The 23,266-nt window shown below is 45.7% G+C and overlaps 1 protein-coding gene across 12 annotated transcripts in view; it reads left to right on the top strand.

Moving 5' to 3' along the window:
- LOC137437448 (E3 ubiquitin-protein ligase pellino homolog 1) overlaps positions 1-23,266 on the top strand; it is a 112,738-nt gene that overhangs the window by 81,027 nt on the left and 8,445 nt on the right. For 11 of the 12 annotated variants that reach the window (XM_068131779.2, XM_068131775.2, XM_068131776.2 and 8 more), the window contains exons 4-6: positions 6,796-6,897; positions 8,802-8,996; positions 9,260-9,448. In XM_068131779.2, the coding sequence (XP_067987880.1) occupies positions 6,796-6,897; positions 8,802-8,996; positions 9,260-9,448 (486 nt within the window). Of the gene's footprint in view, positions 1-6,257; positions 6,338-6,795; positions 6,898-8,801; positions 8,997-9,259; positions 9,449-23,266 lie in introns of all 12 variants that reach the window. The other variant, XM_068131786.2, reaches the window with a different exon arrangement.

The following is a 23,266-nucleotide window of genomic DNA, read 5'->3' as shown; positions in this document are numbered from 1 at the left end:
TTTGGAAATTGACATCTGTGGTGCAGGGAGTAGCAAGTTGTTGTTGATGCATATCCTTGTAAAGAACTGATCGATGTGTGCATGTGCGCATGTGCATGGATTTGCAAATGCCTGCCTGTACGTCGTCGTTTCTGCGTATATCGCATCGTCCAAAAATAAAGAAGCAAGCAACTTCGGCCGCTCGAGGAAAGATGGGGCACGCCTACGACTCGGAGGTGAGCGTCGATCCTCGGGGCGGCCGGGTTCACTGAACCCTGAGCTCGTTCGTTTGTCACAGATGACACGACACGACCACCGGTGAAACTACTCGGACACTTTGGGTAAAGCACGCCGTGGGGAAGCGGGCTGCGGAGCCACTCGGCACACAAGCCAGCTCACGGTCGACACGTCCATGCCGGTCACCCCGTTCGAGGAGAAGACCCGACCGATAGAAAACAACAGAGGAACTCCCGACGGGGAGCGGCAAAGATTCAGGGCGAAGACGCAGCCTCCTCCAGTTATTTACTCTAGTTTTACGAATTACGGTGTTTGTCTTCATTTTAAGGCATCTTTAAGACATTATGCCCGGTTTACGTCAAAAACCGAGTTACGTCACGGCTTATGGAACCAATTAATGACGTAGGCCGGGGTATTACTGTATCTCAAAGTTGTGGACGGATGATTTTGATTAAATGTGATTCTGTATTGTGATTTTCTGATCTACCCTGTGATACAAAACATAAACTGTTCACCTGGTGGAGGAATGCTCTCGACTAAGTGACGTTCTACTTTATTTGCTGTTTCAAAATATATACAGTCATGTGAAAAAGTAAGTACACCCCATGTATAATTTTGACTTTTTCAACATATTTCAACATACAGCTATTTGATCTTCATTTCAACAATATTGGTAGATAAAGGTGATATAATATAACAAATATCATGAAACATTTACATTTTGTAGTCCATTGTATAATTTAAATAAACATAAATGCAAATTTCGCATGTGGAAAAAGTAAGTACACCCTTGGCTCTAATAAGTGGTATTGCCCCCTTTGGCAGAAACAACCTCAAGTAGGCGTTTCTTATAACTGTCTACCAGTCTCTGACATCGACGGAGAAATTTTTGGCCACCCCTCCATGCAGAATTCTTTCAGCTGTGCGATGTTTGAGGGGTTTCTTGCATGCACAGCTCGTTTCAAATCCCCCCACAACATCTCGATGGGATTTAGATCCGGGCTTTGACTTGGCCATTCCAGAACCCTCCATTTCTTTCTTTTCAGCCATTCCTTGGTGGATTTACTGGTATGTTTAGGGTCATTGTCATGTTGCAAGGTCCACCTTCGGTTGAGCTTCAACTTCCCGACAGATGGCCTCACATTATCCTCAAGCACCCTCTGGTACAATGAAGAATTCATAGTGGATTCTATGATGGTGAGCTGCCCAGGCCGTGATGCAGCAAAGCTGCCCCAAAGTCCAAACCATAATATTTCCACCACCATGCTTTACAGTTGGTATCAGGTTCTTGTGGTCAAATGCTGTCTTTGGTTTTCGCCAAACATGTCTTCTGATACTGTGGCCAAATAGCTCTATCTTTGACTCATCTGTCCAGAGCACATTGTTCCATAAGTGCTGGTCTTTGCTTCGGTGTTCATTTGCAAACTTTAGTCTTGCCCTGATGTTCTTTCTGGACAGCAAAGGTTTCCTCCTGGCACACCTCCCATGTAGATCAAATTTGTGCAGCCTCTTTCTAATGATAGACTCGTGCACTTTGACATCAACAGTGGCAAGAGCTACCTGTAGGTCCCGTGATGACATTCTGGGGTTCTTAGAGACTTTTTTCAGCATCTTGCGGTCTGCTCTCGGGCTGAACTTGCTGGGGCGGCCTGGCCTGAACAAGTTGGCAGTTGTTTGGAATCTTCTCCACTTGTAGATGATCTTCCAGACAGTCTAATGATTGATTTCAAATTGTTTGGAGATCTTTTTAAATCCCTTCCGAGACTCGTAGGCATCTATAACCTTCTTTCTGAAGGCCTCAGAGAGCTCTTTTGATCTAGGCATGGTGACGCCGCACACTTCAACAACAAAGAGCAAACCAAACTAAATGTCTGAGGTTTAAATAAGACAGGTTCCTCCAAGATCCTCTCTAACGATGTTCTAATCATTTGCACCTGAGCTGGTGCACCTGATTCTAATTTTAGGTATTTGAAGTAGTGATAAATGTCGGGGTGGACTTACTTTTTCCACATGCGAAATTTGCATTTATGTTTATTTAAATTATACAATGGACTACAAAATGTGAATGTTTCATGATATTTGTTATATTATATCACCTTTATCTATCAATATTGTTGAAATGAAGATCAAATAGCTGTATGTTGAAATATGTTGAAAAAGTCAAAACTTTACATGGGGTGTACTTACTTTTTCACGTGACTGTATAAAGCTCATTCTAACTCACTGACTGATATTAATGTTCGGTACCTTCCGAGTGACATAGTAAGCTGGAATTACGTGTGCCAACGGACATCGAGGCCGATACACAGGGAAAAATCACAACTTTCGTTAAGCTTCCGTAAATGAAAATTTACGTATAAAACCGTAAACACATTTGTTAATAATAATAATAATAAACCTCAATCAATATCTAGCATTTGAAAACGGTAATTTCTATAACGGTAAACTGTGAAATAAAAACTTCAATGAAAATTTACGTAAAAAACCCAAAAACCATAAACGCGTCCGTTAAAAAAATAAATCAATAAAAAGAACAACTTGTATCAAGCAGGAGGTTGGTGATCCTTGCCTTTAATCATATAGCTTCTCTTTGTTATGTATGTACGTACGAAGCACGGTTCGTTATTGCTTACAATGTGTAAGCATAGTGTGTGTGTGTGTGTGTGTGTGTGTGTGTGTGTGTGTGTGTGTGTGTGTGTGTGTGTGTGTGTGTGTGTGTGTGTGTGTGTGTGTGTGAAACCTCTCTGATGATTGGAAGGAAGCTGATGGCCTGTAGTTGAGGGGATCCGTTTTTGTACCTTGTGTAATGCGGTGATGTTGGCTCATCTCCAAGCAGATTGAACATGACCTTGGGCAACTCGGGTTAAAAGGGCAGAAAGAGGATGTGCCAGAGCAGAACTTTTGGCGCTGATGTCATGCAATCAAGTTGCAGAATCAGTCGCAGAATGCTAGAAACTTCTCCACCTTCTCAGGTGTAAAAGACAGAATCCAGGAGCAGTTGGGTATGACAGGGGAAGGATGGGTATAGAGAGCGAGGTGTGGTGACACAAAATTTGGAAGCAAACGCAGTATTGAGGTATTCGGTCTTCTACCAATTAAAGTGAGGAGAGAGATGGAGGGGGAGCATACTCCAGAGAGACATAGCAAGGCCTCACCACGTTTTCGAGGAGGGAGACGAGTTTGAAAGTTCAATCTTGATGTTCGACAGATGTTGTTTTCTGGCCGCAGTGAGGACCCCATGATACTTGCTGCAGGAATTGTGGAATGATCTGACATTGCCTTCGGTCGGATTTGCCTTGCAGGAAGAGAAGGCAAGTTCTTTCAAAGCAACTGCCTAACTACAGGATTCAATGTACCTTGGGTGGGAAGAAGGGTCGGATAATTGAAGATGCGATGGGATGAATCTGTGCGTGATCGAGAGCAGGCTTCTGTGGAAGAATTTCCAGGCCGAGTTAACATCAGGGGCAGTCGTTATGGGAAACCATAATGTCTGGTGGTTGTGTTGTGATTGCTGTTGACTCTCCTGCAGGAATTATTTTCCATGCCGGAAACAAAAATTTCTGCCTAAATATTAAATCTGTTGCACTCGGCGATAAAATGTTACGATGCATCATAGATCTGGGATTTTTCACCCAGCTCCATCCACTTTGGCATGTTTGTCCGACATTTGTGGCCTCAATCTGTTTGAAGATGGACAGAATTGTTTAAAATATCCTTGCCAGATAGTCAAGATGACCATTCCTGAAGTGGGATGGCTGTCCGCAGTCCCTGCCAATCTGCCAGACTCGCCGGTACTGAGGCGGCTTTCTGAGAACAGCCAGAGAGACGTTGAGTCTAACAAGCACATGCTCGGATGAACCAATTGGAACAGAGGAAGAGCAGGAGACATTTGTGGGGAAGGTTGCCCCGAGAGACAAAAAAACGGATGTAAACAAATTGGAAAAACAGTTGATATTTTTCTACTTCAATTTGAATAATTCAAGCATGTGAGATGGCAAGGTCTTAGTCGGCTTGGTGAGTTCTCAAAATGGTTACCTGACTTGTACAAATATGTGTGTTTGCATATTTATATTGTATTGTAATTTAGCACCGCTTAACTGGAATGCAGACCATGAACCACTGGCTACACCAGCACTTGCTGCAAGGTTCGTCCTGACAAACGGGAGTCGTCTGCCATATGGTGGGAGGAGGATGAAGCGGTATGCTGGGGGTTGAGGGGTGAAGTGGGTCGTGCAGCGCGAGGGCAGGTGAAGGCTGAGAGCAACTACATGTGAAGGGCTACAAGGAAAAATAAGAGGAAAAACTGGAAAAACCTTCACCTTTTCCTGAAACAAGGAAACCTCTTCACAAGACCAATGTGCTGGAGGGGGTAATAACTCGGCCAGGCAGAAAAATAAATTTTCCGACCAACATTGAGTGTTTTTTAGGAGACGCCATCTCTGTATTGGATGGTCATTGGCTCCCTAAGGGAGCTCATCCGGCCGCCTGTTGTCAGGTGTTGTTTTTAGTCCTGGCAGGTGTCACAGTCACCCTCCGCACTAGCAAAGCCAGTGAACGTGTCGGGCTAGTCGCCGACAACCCGACGACGTGGCAGGTAGCACTGGGTTGCATGAACTACCAGTGGCAATCCCAAAAGACTGCCATGACCATGGTTAATGGTCGTGTATTGGTATTCTCTGCACAGGTGGACTACTCGTGATCCCTATTTCTGATTAACAAAGACAGACATATTGACAGGGACGAAATGATGAGTTATTGAAAGGCCAGAGCCCTGAGTGATGGCGAGGGTTGGCATATACAATTTGAGGGTTATTATCCAGGACCGTTGTATCCATGAGGTGTTAATGTGCCCTCTTGTGGAGAAGAGTTGGGTGTTGTTGCCCTCCAATGGCGATGATGTTGGGTGCTCTTGTGTCATTTTCTCGGTGTGTGTTTGTGTGTACCCAGCATATGCCAACACCTATAAATGGCACCTGCCCGTGTATTTGGATCTGATTTGGAAATTGGGACAGAAGAAAGATGTTGATGATTCGGTTTATTCTGTAGGTGGGAATATGTCGTTGTTTTCAAATGATGTTTGTTGGTCATCTTATTTATTTTTAACAAATGATGTTTGTTGGTCATCTTATTTATTTTTAACAAATTGTTTGTTGGTCATCTTATTTATTTTTAACAAATTGTTTGTTGGTCATCTTATTTATTTTTAACAAATGATGTTTGTTGGTCATCTTATTAATTTTTTTACAAATTATGTTTGTTGGTCATCTTATTTATTTTTAATAAGTGATGTGTTTGTTGATCATCTTATTAATTTTTTTACAAATTATGTTTGTTGGTCATCTTATTTATTTTTTAACAAATGAGGTGTTTGTCGGTCATATTATTTATTTTTAACAAGTGATGTGTTTGTTGGTCATCTTATTTAATTTTTAATAAATGATGTTTGTTGGTCATCTTATTTAATTTTTAACAAATGATGTTTGTTGGTCATCTTATTTATTTTTTTACAAATTATGTGTTTGTTGGTCATCTTATTTATTTTTAATAAGTGATGTGTTTGTTGATCATCTTATTAATTTTTTTTACAAATTATGTGTTTGTTGATCATCTTATTTATTTTTTAACAAATGATGTGTTTGTCGGTCATCTTATTTATTTTTAACAAATGATGTGTTTGTTGGTCATCTTATTTATTTTTAACAAATGATGTGTTTGTTGGTCATCTTATTTATTTTTTAACAAATGTTTGTCGGTCATCTTATTTATTTTTAACAAGTGATGTTTGTCGGTCATCTTATTTATTTTTTAACAAATGTTTGTCGGTCATCTTATTTATTTTTAACAAGTGATGTTTGTTTGGTACTGTGGCCCTTGTACATCACCTTTGCTGTCACTCCTTCCAAGAGTCGGTGTTGAATGTAGATTACTGATCCAAAGGAAATTCCATGTCTCATTTTAAACATCGAAATCTGTTTGATTCGTATCGGGAAGTTAGAACTTGGCTCGGTTACAGGCCCAAAGAGCATTCTTTTTCATCACAGATGCTGTGGGATCATTAACAACCACAAGTCTGTGCAAGAAGAGGGGGTAGCCAGCTTAATACTGACTGCGATGCTCCATGGTACGCAGCACTGTTTAGTGGTTTTGGTCGCGTTTGCTTCTGTTTGGGAACTCTAGAGAAGCTTGAACAGTGCGGAGAACAACGCATCAGCACGATTCCTGTTTCAGTTGGGAATATTAATTTTGAAGTCGAATTTTCACAGCAATTGGCTCTTCATCCAGCGGCCAACACCTAGCAGGTGAAATTGGTGGAGGGATTTGTCGCTGCAGTTTCATCTCAAGTAGGTGTGAGGTTGGGAGATTATAAGGAAGTCCGGTTGAAATGAGTACGGGTTGTTTGCTCGTTTATTCAGAGCCTGAAACTGAAACAAGTTTTCGTTTTGGTCGTCGGGGTCTTGATGCGGTTGTCCGGCATTGTTCTGTCGGAGGCCACCTTGTGGCAGAGACTTGATTGCAATGTTAGGAGGATGAGGCGGTCAGTGTGATCACCTTACGTTTATACCATCATGCATTGCACAGGCGGTGAGCAGCAAGAGGCTACACAGCGTGTCGTACACGCTATCCCGCACAGAGACCGTCGTGGTGGAATACGATCATGATGCTGGCGCTGACATGTTCCAGGTAACGCGTTGTCCACATTTTGAGACATCACGACCCACATGACTGATTAGGTTCTTCCACATTTGGGAATTGTGACTTCAGCTAATCTTAAGTTTGCTTTTGATTGATAAGACCACCACAACTTAGTGCAAGAGCTAACTTACTGATTAAAGTAGCTGTTACGATTTTACGTACAATGATGATGTTGTAGGGCATGGTTGGTGCATGAAACCAAAATGGTACACTTCACAAAAGTGTGAAAATGTTTCTTGTTCGAGCCCGATCGATTACTAAACCTATTCCACTCTAACTATTTACAGGATGTTTCAAAAAAAGTGGACTATTTGAGCAGTTTATGGAGGTTATGGAGGTTATGGAGGTGGTGGAGGTGGTGGAGGTGGTGGTGGTATGCCATTTCTAACAAATAGTCAGTAGGTGGTGTTGGTGGTATATGCCCATTTCTAACAAATAGTCAGTGGGACCATGCATCAACTGTGGTATTCACAGTGGAACAAAAGTGAAAATCGTTACTTTGTGATTTGAGACAAAATCCTACGTGCAGGTGCGCAGATGATACTGTCAATATTAGTGTTCACACCTGTAATGAACCTTCCAATGGGAGCATTCAGCAGTTTGCGGAGCAATTCCAAGCACATGGAAGCATAAAAAATCAAAATGTAACAGCGGCCGCCCCACCAAGTGTTACCAAGGACCAAGGGAACATTGGTCTTGTTAGAGATTCTGCAATTGAAAGTCCTAAGAAATCGCACAGTCACCGTTCCCGAGAACTGGCGATCTCAGCCTCACCTGTGTGGCGCATTCTCACTCCTGATCTCAAGCTCTATCCCGACATCATATCTGCAAAGCATAAACTAACTCTGACATGGCAGGACGAGTAACAATGTGTGATTGGTTCAGTGACCGAATGGGAAGGTCCCCTAATTGGATCAACTCCTTGTGGTTCAGTGATGAAGCACTTACATTTGAATGGGCCCATCAACAATCACAACAACATCTTCTGGGGTGCTGAGCCTCCTGAGAAGGTGTCTGAGATGTCTCAAGGGCCCCAAGTCCACTTGCTTCTTTGCATTGAAAGCCACATTATTGGTTCGAGGACGCCAATGGTAAAACGATGACGATCAACAGCGAGCGGCACCACAAGGTCTTCTGTCAATTCCATGCTGATCTCACTCAACTACTGTCTCCAAACCAACTCAGACTTGCATTGTTCATCCATGACGGTGCGCCACCGCACACTGCAGGTGAAACCATCGACTTGCTCCACCAGCTGTTTGGAAATCTTGTCATCAGCCTGGGCACAGCACATGAGTGCCCCCCCCCCCCCCCCACAGCCCGGATTTGAATCCATAGGATTGTTTTTATTTTGGGGTGCTGCCAAAGGTGAAGTTTACACCAAGAAACCTCAAATCCCAGTCTGTCCTGATGCAGGAGGTGGAGGACTTCCGTAAGGCTACTACACCAGCCACTTATGGACAATTTCGGAGTCGGGATCAAAGCCTTTTTGAACAAACGTGGGGGACAGGTTGAAAATGTCAGTCACAAGCTTTCCATCAATGTATCACTGAACTTGCTACCTTTTATAAAAAAATTTCAATCAAACATTCAAATAGTCCACTTTTTGGCAATACACTGTACTTGATTGTACTGTAACTATAAGTTCAAATCCCATACAGTGTGCTTGCTGCTTGGCTTTCCATGGTTTAATTGTCGGTTTCACCTGTAGAAAAGCACATTGATGTCTCCCAATGTCAACTAGATTGCGTTTTGTGATGTTTTTATGATGTAGAAGTACATGTATGTCTCCTAATGTCCTTCCATGGGAGTTACTTGTATGAAAGACTCGTTTGAATGTTCCATAATGATCTGAACAGACAGGGAAGTGCGATGGTAATGACCTCTTGCAGATTGGCCGATCTACAGAGAACCCCATCGATTTTGTGGTGACGGATGTTTCTGCTTCTGCCGGTGGCAGTGATGAACCCACAGTACAGAGCACGATCTCACGCTTTGCCTGCCGTGTTGTGTGCCAACGCACCGAGGGCAACTCTGCTCGCATCTTCGCTGCTGGCTTTGACTCATCCAAAAACATCTTCCTCGGGGTGTGGCAACAGTCAGAAAACGATAACTCCTCTTCGCTTTATTTGTTTTTGTTGCTTTTTTATTTTTTGCTGTATGGTTGTGCTTCTGTATCAAATGTCTAGCTCATTTTTACATAATCCTTTTTTTTTTTTTTCAGTACACTTTAATTTGAGCTTAAACTGAGTTTGTCACCATCTGAGTGACTCCTGCTTCAAAGTTTCTGTTTCTCAGTGTGTGTGACCTAACCCGTGATTTATCTTTCCATGTATATTTTCATTTTCAGGAAAAGGCAGAAAAGTGGAAAACTGCGAGCGGGCAGATGGACGGCCTAACAACCAATGGAATCTTGGTGATGCACCCGACAAACAGCTTTAGCTCCGAGTCACTTCCTGGTCCATGGCGGGAGATTTCTGTTTGTGGAAAGGTTTACACGTTGCGGGAAACCCGGTCAGCTCTGTTCAAGGGGCAACTGGTAAGGAATGCATGTTTGGGGTCTCATGTTGAAAACGGATTTTTCAAAATAATGTCTCTGTACCAGTTTGACATTCTGGTGATGGTGCTTTGTTTCGGTGCTGGTTTGATAATGTTTGGTGGTTGTGTTGTGATTCCTGATGACTCTCCTGCAGAAATTATTTTTCATGCCAGAAACACGATTTCTGCCCATATGAAATATGTTGCACTCGTCAATTAAATAGATCTGGGATTTCCACTCAATCACACCCACTTTGGCATGTTTGTCTGACATTTGTGGCCTCAAACGATTTGAAGATGGACAGAATTGTTTAAAATATTCTTGTCAGACATTCAAATTAATAGTCTTGCCAGAAAGCGAGAAGCTGTGACAAAGTCATGTGGGGACTTGAATTATTACACTACACTAAAGGGTAGATTCATGAGATTTAATTGAAAGCATAGATAGAAATTGGTGCATTGTAGGGAGTGCCAACAATAGATGTCCAGCATTGGAACATTGCTATCATATGAGAATGGCGCACTACCCCAGTAGGAATCGCAACTAATGGTGCTCTGAAAGTATACAAAGGTAAACAGGCCACAGAAATACAAACCCTTGCGTCCTACTGATCTTTGTCTGACTTTCGTGATCTGGAGGGTCAGACCTTTCCAGCTGGTTCGTGAAAGTCTCGTGCCAAGCTACCCACTCAGCCGGCTCAACACGGATGCGGGATTAATTGTGGCTGTCAAATAAGTCTTAGTTGTAGTAGTTCAGTTGGATGTACAAATGGTGTGACTGCAGGTGACGGCATATTGTGAACTTGTCATATTGCGAACGTGTCATATTGCGAATTTGTGTTCGCTGAATGAAAGCAAATCCCCGCAGCAATATCCCAACATCTAGTGGAAAACCTTCCCAGAAGAGTGGAGGCTGTTATAGCAGCAAAGGGGGGACCAACTCCATACTAATGCCCATGATTTTGGAATGAGATGTGTGATGTTTGGGTGTCTACATATATTTGGTCATGTAGTGAATATTGTCATGTGACTACCCTGTAGTGAACACCGCAGGGCGACACAGATGACCAAACGAGCTTTACTCCAAGGCATTCAATCCAAAAATGACGGTATTCTTTAAACGCGAGGGAAAGGAGGCTGACAAACTTACCTGGACGGCTTCCACCCGACTTCTTCGGACCTGGATAATTAAGTCATTATCATCAGCTAAAATAAGCCCATTCCTCTGTAGCGATGCATGGTGAGGCGAGCGGAGCAATCCGAGCCAAGCTAATATATATATATATATATATATATATATATATATATATATATATATTGTTACGGATCTCTACGTCGGCCTTTTTCCCCTTAAGAAGGGGGGATTAATCCCCTTGTTTTTGACTGACCGACGTGAGTCCTGAAGTTGCACAAGCTCCCTCCGAGAGAGGCAGGTGCGCAACCTTGTTCGCGACCGCGGACAGATGTTAATTGCCGAGCGGTTTAGCAACCATGGCACGAACCATTAGCAGAGACTAAACCCGATCCTGAAACGTTGGCCAAAATCGCGCCACAGGTTTTCAATGGGGAAATCACAAAGACGACCGGACGAGCATGAAGAAGAAGAACGAAGGTAGGAAATACAAATAGGATTTATTACTAACTATTATTTACACAATCAAAAGAACCAAGGAGAAGGAAGGATAAGAAAATAATTTACAGAAGGAGGGAAGGACCAGAAGGACACAGTGCAATTTCTAGCTTATACTAAACAGTCTTACTTAACCCCAGGACAACATAAAAGACGGACGACAATCAGACTTACACGGGGGGATGAAGGCAGGAACGAATGGCGGGAAGGAGAGGAAGGTTCAGCTGGAGCAGAGGAATGGCTGGATGGACGAGGAGGTGGGATTACGAGGCGGGAAGGATGCAGGTGGTTGGGATGATCGCGGCTCGAGTTGAACAGCCGCCGACTCTCCTCAACCGTCTCTTGTACGGCGACGTTGCTTCGGGGCTGCAACTGCCGTCACCGCTCAAAGCTGCCGTGGTCAAAACTGTGGTGGTCTCAAAGCTGCGGTGGTTTCAAAGCTGCGGTGGTCTCAAAGCTGCGCGTGCTTCGGCTCTCCCTCAATCATCTCTCGCATCTCATCTGAGGTGGGGGCGTCCCGCCGCGGGTTATATCCCACGCCCTACCAAGCCATACCCACTGAGTCCTGGTTGGGAGCAAGGGCTTCCTGGCTCCACCTCCTGGTGATGAGCGGCAGGCCACGCCCGTGATTTGGCGGCTCCTCCCCCTTCTTCTCCGAGACAGAGCACATGGCCAATGGCGTCTTGCGGGGTAGAAAACCACTCGCACCACTGGGATAGAAAACCAGAAGGGGACCTATCTTATGTGAATTCGGTGCAATGCAGTGTCAATTAATGGAAGACAGAGCCTTAAACTAATACACATAATAAGGAGATAACTACTTAAAAGGGTATATGATTGGCTACGTGTATGCGATGGATTAACTAGGAGGATGACCTTTGACCTTTACACTACGGAGGGTGATATTTACAACAAGATTCATAACACTTACAACAACAACAAAAAAACCACAGGATTCTCAAATCCGCAACAATATATATATATAATATATATATATATATATATATATATACTGTATATATATATATATATATATATATATATATATATATATATATATATCTATATATATATATATATATATAGATATATATATATATAGATATATATATAGATAGATATATAGATATATAGATATATAGATATATATATATATATATATATATATATATATATATATATATATATATATATATATATATATATATATATATAAAAATAAATATATTGTTACGGACACGACTTTGATGTTATGGTGGGCCGAGCGGAATGGCCGCCGTGTTCGCACAAGTTACCCGATTATACTCGAACCTTGGCCGAGTCGCGCTATGCTAAATCAATGAAGGAAAGGACACAACGGCTGGATTAAAATGACACGACACCAGGGGTACGGTTCTCAAGACCTCCGGAGGAGGTTATAATATTGCGGAAGGTTAGATTACAGGGATGAGAGAGACAGCATAGAAAGGTGGGCACTTAAACACGGTCTTATCTTAGCCCCGACAGACGACAGAAAAAACGGGACAAGACTGACTCACACGGGGATTGATGGCAAGGAAAGGCGGGTAGTCGATGGCTCAAGGTGCACTCTTGGCTCAGGGACAGAATCGACCCGGTCCGGTCCAGAGATGCGGGGAGGTCGCTCAGCGCTCGGAGGTCGCGACTTGTCTTTCCAAGCTGGGGGCGCATCTGACCTCACGTCCGGTAAGTGGCTGCGCATATCCGGCGGGGAGTGACACGCCCTCGGCTCGTTAGCTCCGCCCCAGATGGAATCGGCCCGCCGCTTCTCACTGGCTGCGGGGGGTTACCGGGCTCCGCCCCTGACGAGGAGCTGACAGCCAGCCCCTTCGTGGTAACCCCGTGGAGCGCATGGGCAATGGCGGCTAACCAAGCCGGAGTGAGGACGCACACTCCCCGCGCCGCGCCGCCCCCCTCTGTTGTTGTAGTTGTTGTTGTAGTTGTTGTTGTTATTGTTTCATGGGGAAGATGGGAGGAGGTATGGGGAGGTCCTAAACTCACTACTGGTGCCATACAATCACATTCTGGTGCAACGAAGAGTCAGAATTAATGGAAACGAGTCCTTAACTGACATAGACTAAGAATAACTAGCAAGATGTCCGAAAGTTGTCTACGTGAGATGCGGTGGACCTGGGCACGACATTTAATGGGGGAAGAAGGGGAAGGTCGGTTCTACAGAGTGTTGTTTACAGACAATGGGACTAGGGAATGGGGGATTGGGGATAGTTGGGGAGTATTGGGGAAATAGGGGAATATTTACAAGCGGATATGGAGGCCAAATCCCATATCCGCAACATTGCACCCTTCTCTACCCTCGGGGCGTCCCGACCCGATAAATTTTTACCTATTTTAGTGTGGCACTCAGATGTAGTTCCCTCTACTATTAACTCTACCCTGAGTGCGACAGTTTTACAGATATTCGCAAATGAGTAAATATGTCCCCCTGCGACGTTGCACCCTTCTCCTCACAGAAACACACCCACAGGATAACCGAATCACGGAAAGAATTCGCAAACTAAACATACAGCCGGTAGGGAGCATTATTTACACAAGACTACGCTGATATTTACACTACGATCCAGGACCTGTTTTTGGAGGAACACATGCAGATGTTATGCATAGAGAGAGCACGCATGCCAGCATCGATACACCAACCCACGAGTGCTCTGTGGCCTTACGGCCTTTAATAATGTGCAGAGCACCCCTTCCAAGCACCAAAAGCACCACCCCATCACACAGTCAGCACCATCCGGTGCACCAATAAAATGTTTAATGATCATGGTGTGGTGTCGCAGCCGGCCGATGTTCTGCCGCTGGTCTTGCCTTCGTGTGGTGCACTTGGCCTTCTTGCCTCTTTCAAAAATAAAGAAAGGCGCCAACCGCGTCCATTTCTAAATTGTGGCCGTCAAGGGGGCCAACTATTAGTGGTTCACCTTGTATGGCATAGGTGCCACGTTGACCCATAGGTCCATCAACGGGTGGTGCTTGCCCGCAAAAGAACTGCGGTCCATTGTGGGTGGCCACCAAAATTGCGGTCCATATGGTGTATCGATCGAGGCAGCAAGCAGCGAAAGTACAGGCCCACAACTGCAGAGCCAGCACCTCTCTCTCCTCTCTCTCTGCTCCAAAGCCAGATCCTCGGAGGTGGGAGACAAAAGAAGCAGACAAGTGAGTAAGGTGGTAAGGGCGCAAAAGTGCACGCAATGTAAGGTAATGCACACTAGGGGCACATGGGAACCAGGTGAGACAGGTACGTTCCTACCGTATGCCCCCCCCCCCCCACCAGGTAACCTACATGGCCCCTCCCTTACCCCTTACTGTATCCACAAAACACAACACTACCCATAAACATCTACTTTACAAATCAACAAACGTCCCTACTGTCTTCCCCGTTCCTCCCATAAACCAAATTCGTCTTCTCTCCCTCCTAACCAATCAAATTTGCCATTTTCAACTCTCATCAAAATTTGCCATCTCCAACTCAACATCATAATTTGCTATCACCAATTCATCATCAGTCCCTCCTAGGGAGGGAGAGATGGAATCACCCCAATGTCTCATCCACGTCGTGATGCGTCTCACCAATCCACACAGCAATTCTCATTTCCTGCAACACAGACAAAGAAAACACAGGTGTGGAGTCATCATCATCACCTCAGGTAAGTGGCTGCGTATGGTGCGACAGGTTCATCAATCCTAACTATTTCCTAAATGACTTTAACAACTTTACATTACCCGGGGTCTTTCTCCTGCCAAACCATTGGCCCTCTTACACTATGGGTTCTAAAAACCAATTCCCATTGACCAAACTGTGGTGCTTTTCAATTTGGGGTCTCACTCCCCCGATTCATCTCCCGGTGCCTTCGCACAATTTCCGGGCTGTGGCGTGTACCTCTCCCAGCGGGTCTACCCACCTGCACACCCCCACCACTGCAGTTGCCTCCGAGCTTACCTGCTCCTTACCCTAACCTAACTACCTGGGGAAGGCCCTCTGGCGCTCTCCCCACTCGGTGCCCTCTCTGGCACTGGGCTACCCGGGTCCGTCCTCCGGATCCTCGGGCCCCACTGACACTAACGGCTCCCAGAGCCCACCTGCGGCCTCACCTGGCCGACATCCTCACAGTGGTGGAGTGCCCAACCAACTACACACACTAACAGGCTACACGCCCAGCCATTTCCACAACACTAATGCACCCATCCACGATACCATTCTGCAACCGCACCACAAATGCCAATATCCAACCACAATTTACCTATACCCTCTACCTAACACTTACACTACCCGCCCCGGGTACTCGTGAAAGGGGTCCACTCTTCCCCCATCCACACCTTCGCACCATGCACACCACTCCGTACCACTTACTCCAACTCTCTCCACACCAGTCATTCTCTGCTCCATATATTCCACACACCTGTAGTTGCACACCTGTGCTCTCACACCTGGTGCCACCTGCACCCTTCTCTCCCCAAGCGCATTCGCGCTGATCCACAACACTCACTACTCACACACACCTGTCCAGTTCTCACACAGCATCATCTCATCTAACTACTCCCCTCTGAAACTTGCGCTTCCCATTCGTCCCTTTAAACTATTGCGCTCCCACGTCATTATCATCCATACTAATCTACCTGCGTCCCCACTACAGGTATCAGTCACTAACTAAACTTAACGTTACCTAATGTCATCTTCGCTAGATCCCTACCAATATCCTAACCCACCCGGGCTAGTTTTCACTGACATACACCCCATAAGCTATAGCGCATTTACCCCCACTATATGGGAAGGGTGGCAAGGATGCCACCCTTACCCACCGGGCCCATCGCTCACTACCAATTTTGCACATCAAATTTCAACAAATCAAAATTTTTGCCAATCACTGCTCATCATCGGCCAATCACTACTGCCAATCCCTTGCCAATCATCAAATTTTGTTTTTCTCTAATTTTGGGTCCAAAACACTAACCTCATCACCCAGTCTACTCACTAATGCCTCTCGGTGCGCCAATTCCTGTCCAAAGCCCGGCTTCGTAAAGCCAAGCCATGAATGCGGGTTGTTCTGTGCCAGCGGCTGGATGCGTCCGGCACTCGGTGCAGGGACGGGGGCTTACCCGGGCCAAGATCCCACGCACCATCTCGGCGTGGAGCCATCCAATGTCCCGATCTCGACCTGCCGGACTGCCTCAACAAAAAGTGGTCGCCATGACGACCCTTTCTATCGGGCTGCCCGCTCCGCCTAGTGGAGCACGGACGCGGCCGTTCAAAGCGAGGCCCAGCATGCACCGAGGGCCCGATTCGGCTAAAAGTCGCTCTAACCTCTAACCCGGTTACCTTCGATGCCTCACCTGCATGCTTACACCCCGCAGCCCGTTCCTTGCTCACACATCCAGCCGTTTCCATGCTCCTCGTACCTTTCCTTACACACCCAGGTACCCTCATTCCACTCACAGCCTTGGTCACACACCTGACCACCGAACACTTTGGCACACATTCGTTGGTCGCACACCTCACCAACACACCTCTTCGCGCCCCCTCCTCGGTCACCTCCTCTGTGACAATCACAGGTGTGCTCTCATTCGCACACCCTACCACGTGCCTCACTACCAATTCCAGCGTGCATTCCCACTCACGCTCTACCATTCCAGGTGTGCTTCCTTTCTCACCTGTCACAACCAACTCACGCTCCTTGTCACTCTCACTACTCTCACCTCCATTCTTGACAGCGCACTCACCCTTACTCTTGACAGCGCACTCTTTCCCCATGCACCTGTCCGTTACACACCTTTCTCGCGCACACTCTCCCGTTACACCCTCTGTAACACTCACCACAGGTGTGCATTCTTCCTTACTTTTGACAGCGCACTCTTTCCCCATGCACCTGTCCGTCACACACCTTTCTCGCGCACACTCTCCCGTCACACCCTCTGTAACACTTACCACACCGCGCTTCCATGTGCTCCCTCGCACACACGCTACGACCGACTCACTCTCGCCAGCACCCTCACTCCTTGGCACGCACTTTTTCCTCACACACCCCAGAGTCGGACTTTCTCGCACACCTCCTTTTTCGCACACCAGACCTGTCGCACACTTCACCAACGGCCTCTCACGAACACCCGGGTCCATCTCGACCCCCAAGCTTCTTAAATCCCCTGGCGCATCATACGCACGACCATATTGGTCACCACTTACACCGGGTCCTCTTCCTCTTCGCTTCTCCTCCATCACCTGCGAATCCCTCATCCGGTTAATGAGCACATCATCACGATCCAAACACAGACTTTGGACCAATTCTTTTACCTCCTCCTTTATCTCTTTCTTATCCCCTCTCCGTCGCTTCTTAATTTCGCTCACCCCTTCTTCCACTTCTTCTAATTTCTGCTTCACCTCTTTTATTCCCCGGTACGTCTCCTCAAGCTCGTCCTCCAAGGCTACCTTGACCGTTTCCATGTGCGTCCTCACCTGTCGGTCCTTCGTCTCCATTACCTCTATCACCTCGTCCAACCTCGTTGTCAGTCCCTCACGTACCATCTGACATTCCCTCTTCGCCGCTACCAAGTCATTTTTTAGGTCATTTTGTGTCGCTTTTAACCCTCCTATTACCGCTGTGTTCTTCTTTACCTGGTCCGTTAGTTCTGTTTGTCCCTCTGTCAGTTGTTCTACTTCCTGCGTCAGGTCCTCTATGCCCCCTTGTAACTTTACAGTCCCCTTTCTCACCTCCTTCTCCATGTGCTCCTTACAGTGCCTCACCTCCTCGCGCACTCCTCCGACCTCCTCACTCACACCTCTTCTGATCTCCTCTCCCATCACTTGCATCTCCTGCCCAGATGCCACCCTCATCTGCTCCATTTCCTCCCTGTGAGCATCCAGTTTGGTCTCTACCCCCATTCTGACCCCCTCTATCTGCTGCCCCATTTGTTTAACTTCCCTTTCCGCTTGGTTCCTCATGTCCCTCAATTTGCCTTCCATCCTGTTTTCTAACCCCTCTAACCCCTTTTTCACCCCCTCTAACTGATTCTCCTGGGCAGCCATTCTGTTTTCCACCCCCGTTAACCCATTCTTTACTTCTTTTATCCCGTTGTCTAACCCCTCAAAATTATTGTCGAACTTCCCAAATTTCTTGTCTAACTCCTCACCGGTACCCCTCGCTTCGTCCCTCATTACCCCCATTTGGCCCTCCAATCGCTCACCCTGAGCATCCATCCGGTTCCCCAACCGCTCACTATCAGCCCTCATTCCCACAATTTGGTTTCCCAACCGCTCACCCAATCGCTCAATTTGGCTCCCCATACTCATCTGTACAGCTGCCTGTAGCTGCGCAATGAGGGCCTGCATGTCAATCGGCTGCATGTTAAAGCCCGTTGATACAGCGGGCTCGGCTACCGCGCGCTCTTGCGAGGCGCCATTTTGCGCGCCCGCAACGTCGGGCGCAACGACGCTATTTTGTGCGTCTGCTACCCTCACTGCTTCGCTCTCCTCATGTCCCTCAATTTGGTCCTGGACCGACCCTGCCTCACTCTCCTCTACCGGACCCCAGCCGACTTGGTCTGCCATAGCGCGACTTTCAAAATTCGGGTTTTTATATTTTGTAAAACACAATCAAATTTCGCCGTTATAATTTCGAGCGCGTAAAACGCGCTCCGGATCGAATCTCACTCCTCGACACCAATTGTTACCCTAATGGTACAATTGGTGTTCCAAAATTTGGGCTAAATGAATTTAGTCCCAGGTCCGAATCCGACACTCCTGACACCAATTGTTACGGACACGACTTTGATGTTATGGTGGGCCGAGCGGAATGGCCGCCGTGTTCGCACAAGTTACCCGATTATACTCGAACCTTGGCCGAGTCGCGCTATGCTAAATCAATGAAGGAAAGGACACAACGGCTGGATTAAAATGACACGACACCAGGGGTACGGTTCTCAAGACCTCCGGAGGAGGTTATAATATTGCGGAAGGTTAGATTACAGGGATGAGAGAGACAGCATAGAAAGGTGGGCACTTAAACACGGTCTTATCTTAGCCCCGACAGACGACAGAAAAAACGGGACAAGACTGACTCACACGGGGATTGATGGCAAGGAAAGGCGGGTAGTCGATGGCTCAAGGTGCACTCTTGGCTCAGGGACAGAATCGACCCGGTCCGGTCCAGAGATGCGGGGAGGTCGCTCAGCGCTCGGAGGTCGCGACTTGTCTTTCCAAGCTGGGGGCGCATCTGACCTCACGTCCGGTAAGTGGCTGCGCATATCCGGCGGGGAGTGACACGCCCTCGGCTCGTTAGCTCCGCCCCAGATGGAATCGGCCCGCCGCTTCTCACTGGCTGCGGGGGGTTACCGGGCTCCGCCCCTGACGAGGAGCTGACAGCCAGCCCCTTCGTGGTAACCCCGTGGAGCGCATGGGCAATGGCGGCTAACCAAGCCGGAGTGAGGACGCACACTCCCCGCGCCGCGCCGCGCCGCCCCCCTCTGTTGTTGTAGTTGTTGTTGTAGTTGTTGTTGTTATTGTTTCATGGGGAAGATGGGAGGAGGTATGGGGAGGTCCTAAACTCACTACTGGTGCCATACAATCACATTCTGGTGCAACGAAGAGTCAGAATTAATGGAAACGAGTCCTTAACTGACATACACTAAGAATAACTAGCAAGATGTCCGAAAGTTGTCTACGTGAGATGCGGTGGACCTGGGCACGACATATAATGGGGGAAGAAGGGGAAGGTCGGTTCTACAGAGTGTTGTTTACAGACAATGGACTAGGGAATGGGGGATTGGGATAGTTGGGGAGTATTGGGGAAATAGGGGAATATTTACAAGCGGATATGGAGCCAAATCCCATATCCGCAACAATATATATGTATGTATATATATATATATATACAGTTATGTGAAAAAGTAAGTACACCCCATGTAAAGTTTTGACTTTTTCAACATATTTCAACATACAGCTATTTGATCTTCATTTCAACAATATTGAAAGATAAAGGTGATATAATATAACAAATATCATGAAACATTTACATTTTGTAGTCCATTGTATAATTTAAATTAACATAAATGCAAATTTCGCATGTGGAAAAAGTATGGCATTATGGAAAAAGTATGGAAAAAGTATGGCAAAAGAAAAAGTGTTGCGGATATGAGGATGGCATTTTTTTGATTGTGTGTATTGGATTGTGGTAAACTGCTGTGTACCATTGTTTGGATATGGCCCCTCTTGCCTCCAGAGTTGTATAAAGGTAAAAAGGGCGTCTCGGTAATTAGTCGATAAAGCATACCCGTCAGCCAATCATAGAATACCCCTGTTCGATAGCTTATATCTTATTGTGTGTTTTAGAGTAAGGCCTTGTCTTCCATTAGAATGACACTCCATTGCACCGAGTGAAATAAGAGTAGATTCCCTTCATTCCCATTCCCAAAACTTTCATTTCCCCTTTCGTCATTGCCAGGCCTCGAGTGCCATTGCCAATTACATCCCCTCCAATTGCCACCATTGGCCACGAGGCAGGGTTGGGGAAGAAAGGCGTGTCTCCACCTCGTCAGAGAGGGGAGGAGTGAGCCAGCCCCACTCGACCAACCATGAACAAGGGGTTTGGCTTGAGAGGGTGGAGAGAGAACGTTTGGGGGAGGTTCGCAAAGGTTGAGGGGCAGGGCCTATATAACCCGCGGCGGGGCGTTCCCCGAGAGGAGATGAGCTTTGACAGAGTTGAGACAAGGAGGGAGGAGAGAAGAGCTGGGGTGTCAGAGCTGAGCTGCGAGCTTGAGCCACCGAAACTGCATCTACAGCAGCTTGAGCCACTGAAACTGCCTCTACAGCAGCTCGAGCCACCGAAACTGCAGCCACAGCAGCGTGGGCCTGGACGGCAGTTTGGAGCAGGGCCACAAAGGAACGGCGGCTGCCCAACGAGCCGATCGTGCTGCAGGACCAGTTGGACCTCCCTATCCAGCCAGCCATCCACCTGCCATCCCTATCATCATTCCCCGTGTAAGTGTGTTCGTAGTCTGTCTTTTGTCTTGTCCCTGGGTAGTAAGTAAGCCTGTTAGATAAGCTAAAGATTTCACTGTGTCACCTGCGTCTCATGTCCCTGTAAATAAACGTGACTGCTTTCTTCTTGCTTATATGTGTGAATAATAATAAACCCAGTTACTCTTCTGTACGTCTTCTTCCTCTTTGCATTCGGTCGCTTTAGAGTTTTCCAGATTGAGCAGCTGCGGCGCGATACGGCCAAAGTTTGGGGTAAATCGGGTTTTAGTCAGGGAAGCACTGTTCGGTCGCGGAGCCTCCGCTCGGCAAACATACCATCTTTAACCACGTACCGTAACAATATATATATATATGTATGTATGTATGTATGTATGTATGTATGGATGTATGTATGTATGTATATATATATATATATATACAGTTATGTGAAAAAGTAAGTACACCCCATGTAAAGTTTTGACTTTTTCAACATATTTCAACATACAGCTATTTGATCTTCATTTCAACAATATTGAAAGATAAAGGTGATATAATATAACAAATATCATGAAACATTTACATTTTGTAGTCCATTGTATAATTTAAATAAACATAAATGCAAATTTCGCATGTGGAAAAAGTAAGTACACCCTTGGCTCCAATAGGTGGTATTGCCCCCTTTGGCAGAAACAACCTGAAGTAGGCGTTTCTTATAACTGTCGACCAGTCTCTGACATCGACTGGGAGAAATTTTTGCCCAATCTTCCATGCAGAATTCTTTCAGCTGTGCGATGTTTGAGGGGTTTCTTGCATGCACAGCTCGTTTCAAATCCACCCACAACATCTCGATGGGATTTAGATCCGGGCTTTGACTTGGCCATTCCACAACCCTCCACTTCCTTCTTTTCAGCCATTCCTTAGTGGATTTACTGGTATGTTTAGGGTCATTGTCATGTTGCAAGGTCCACCTTCGGTTGAGCTTCAACTTTCCAACAGATGGCCTCACATTATACTCAAGCACCCTCTGGTACAATGAAGAATTCATAGTGGATTCTATGATGGTGAGCTGCCCAGGCCGTGATGCAGCAAAGCTGCCCCAAACCATAATATTTCCACCACCATGCTTTACAGTTGGTATCAGGTTCTTGTGGTCAAATGCTGTCTTTGGTTTTCGCCAAACATGTCTTCTGGTACTGTGGCCAAATAGCTCCACCTTTGACTCACCTGTCCAGAGCACATTGTTCCAGAAGTGCTGGTCTTTGCCTAGGTGTTCATTGGCAAACTTTAGTCTTGCCCTGATGTTCTTTCTGGAAAGCAAAGGTTTCCTCCTGGCACACCTCCCATGTAGATCAAATTTGTGCAGCCTCTTTCTAATGGTAGACTCGTGCACTTTGACATCAACAGTGGCAAGAGCTACCTGTAGGTCCCATGATGACATTCTGGGTTCTTAGAGACTTCTTTCAGCATCTTGCGGTCTGCGGTTGGCCGATCTACAGAGAACCCCATCGATTTTGTGGTGACGGATGTTTCTGCTTCTGCCGGTGGCATTGATGAACCCATAGTACAGAACACGATCATCATTTTGCGGTTTTTTTTTTTTTGGTTTTTTTTTGAATTTATTATTTCCGACCTAGATCTTCAACCTAAATTGCTTATAAAAATGTAATATCACAAACACTTCAAATAAATTTGTGCAAAATAATTGTTTGTATTATGATTTGTGTAAATCATGACAACAACCACCCTCAAAAAATAAAATAATAATAAAATAACAGCAACTCAGGTACAATCATTATCCTCAGCTAAAACAAGCCCGTTCCTCTAACGATGCATGGTGAGGTGAGCATAGTGAGCCGAGCCAAGCTAATATATATATATATATATATATATATATATATATATGTATATATATGTATATATATATATATATATATATATGTATATATATATATATATATATATATATATATATATATATATATATATATATATGTATATATATATATATATATATATGTATATATATATATATATATATATATTTCCATATATGGTTGCGGATCTCCCGAAGCCCGTTCCCGTTAGAAAGGGGGGATTAAACCCCTTTTTTTCCCCCTGGGTCTTCATGTCCACGAGGCCGAATCGCCACTTCCGGAGCAAGCGTGAAAAAGGGTATCGGGTCAACGTCGCACGTACCTTTAACCCACCCTGCC

This window comes from Myxine glutinosa, chromosome 12, assembly GCF_964187855.1.
Source record: "Myxine glutinosa chromosome 12, kmMyxGlut1.1, whole genome shotgun sequence".
In the NCBI taxonomy this organism is placed as follows: domain Eukaryota; kingdom Metazoa; phylum Chordata; class Myxini; order Myxiniformes; family Myxinidae; genus Myxine; species Myxine glutinosa.
Note: the sequence above shows the minus strand (reverse complement) of the source record. Positions and strands in the feature narration are given on the sequence as shown.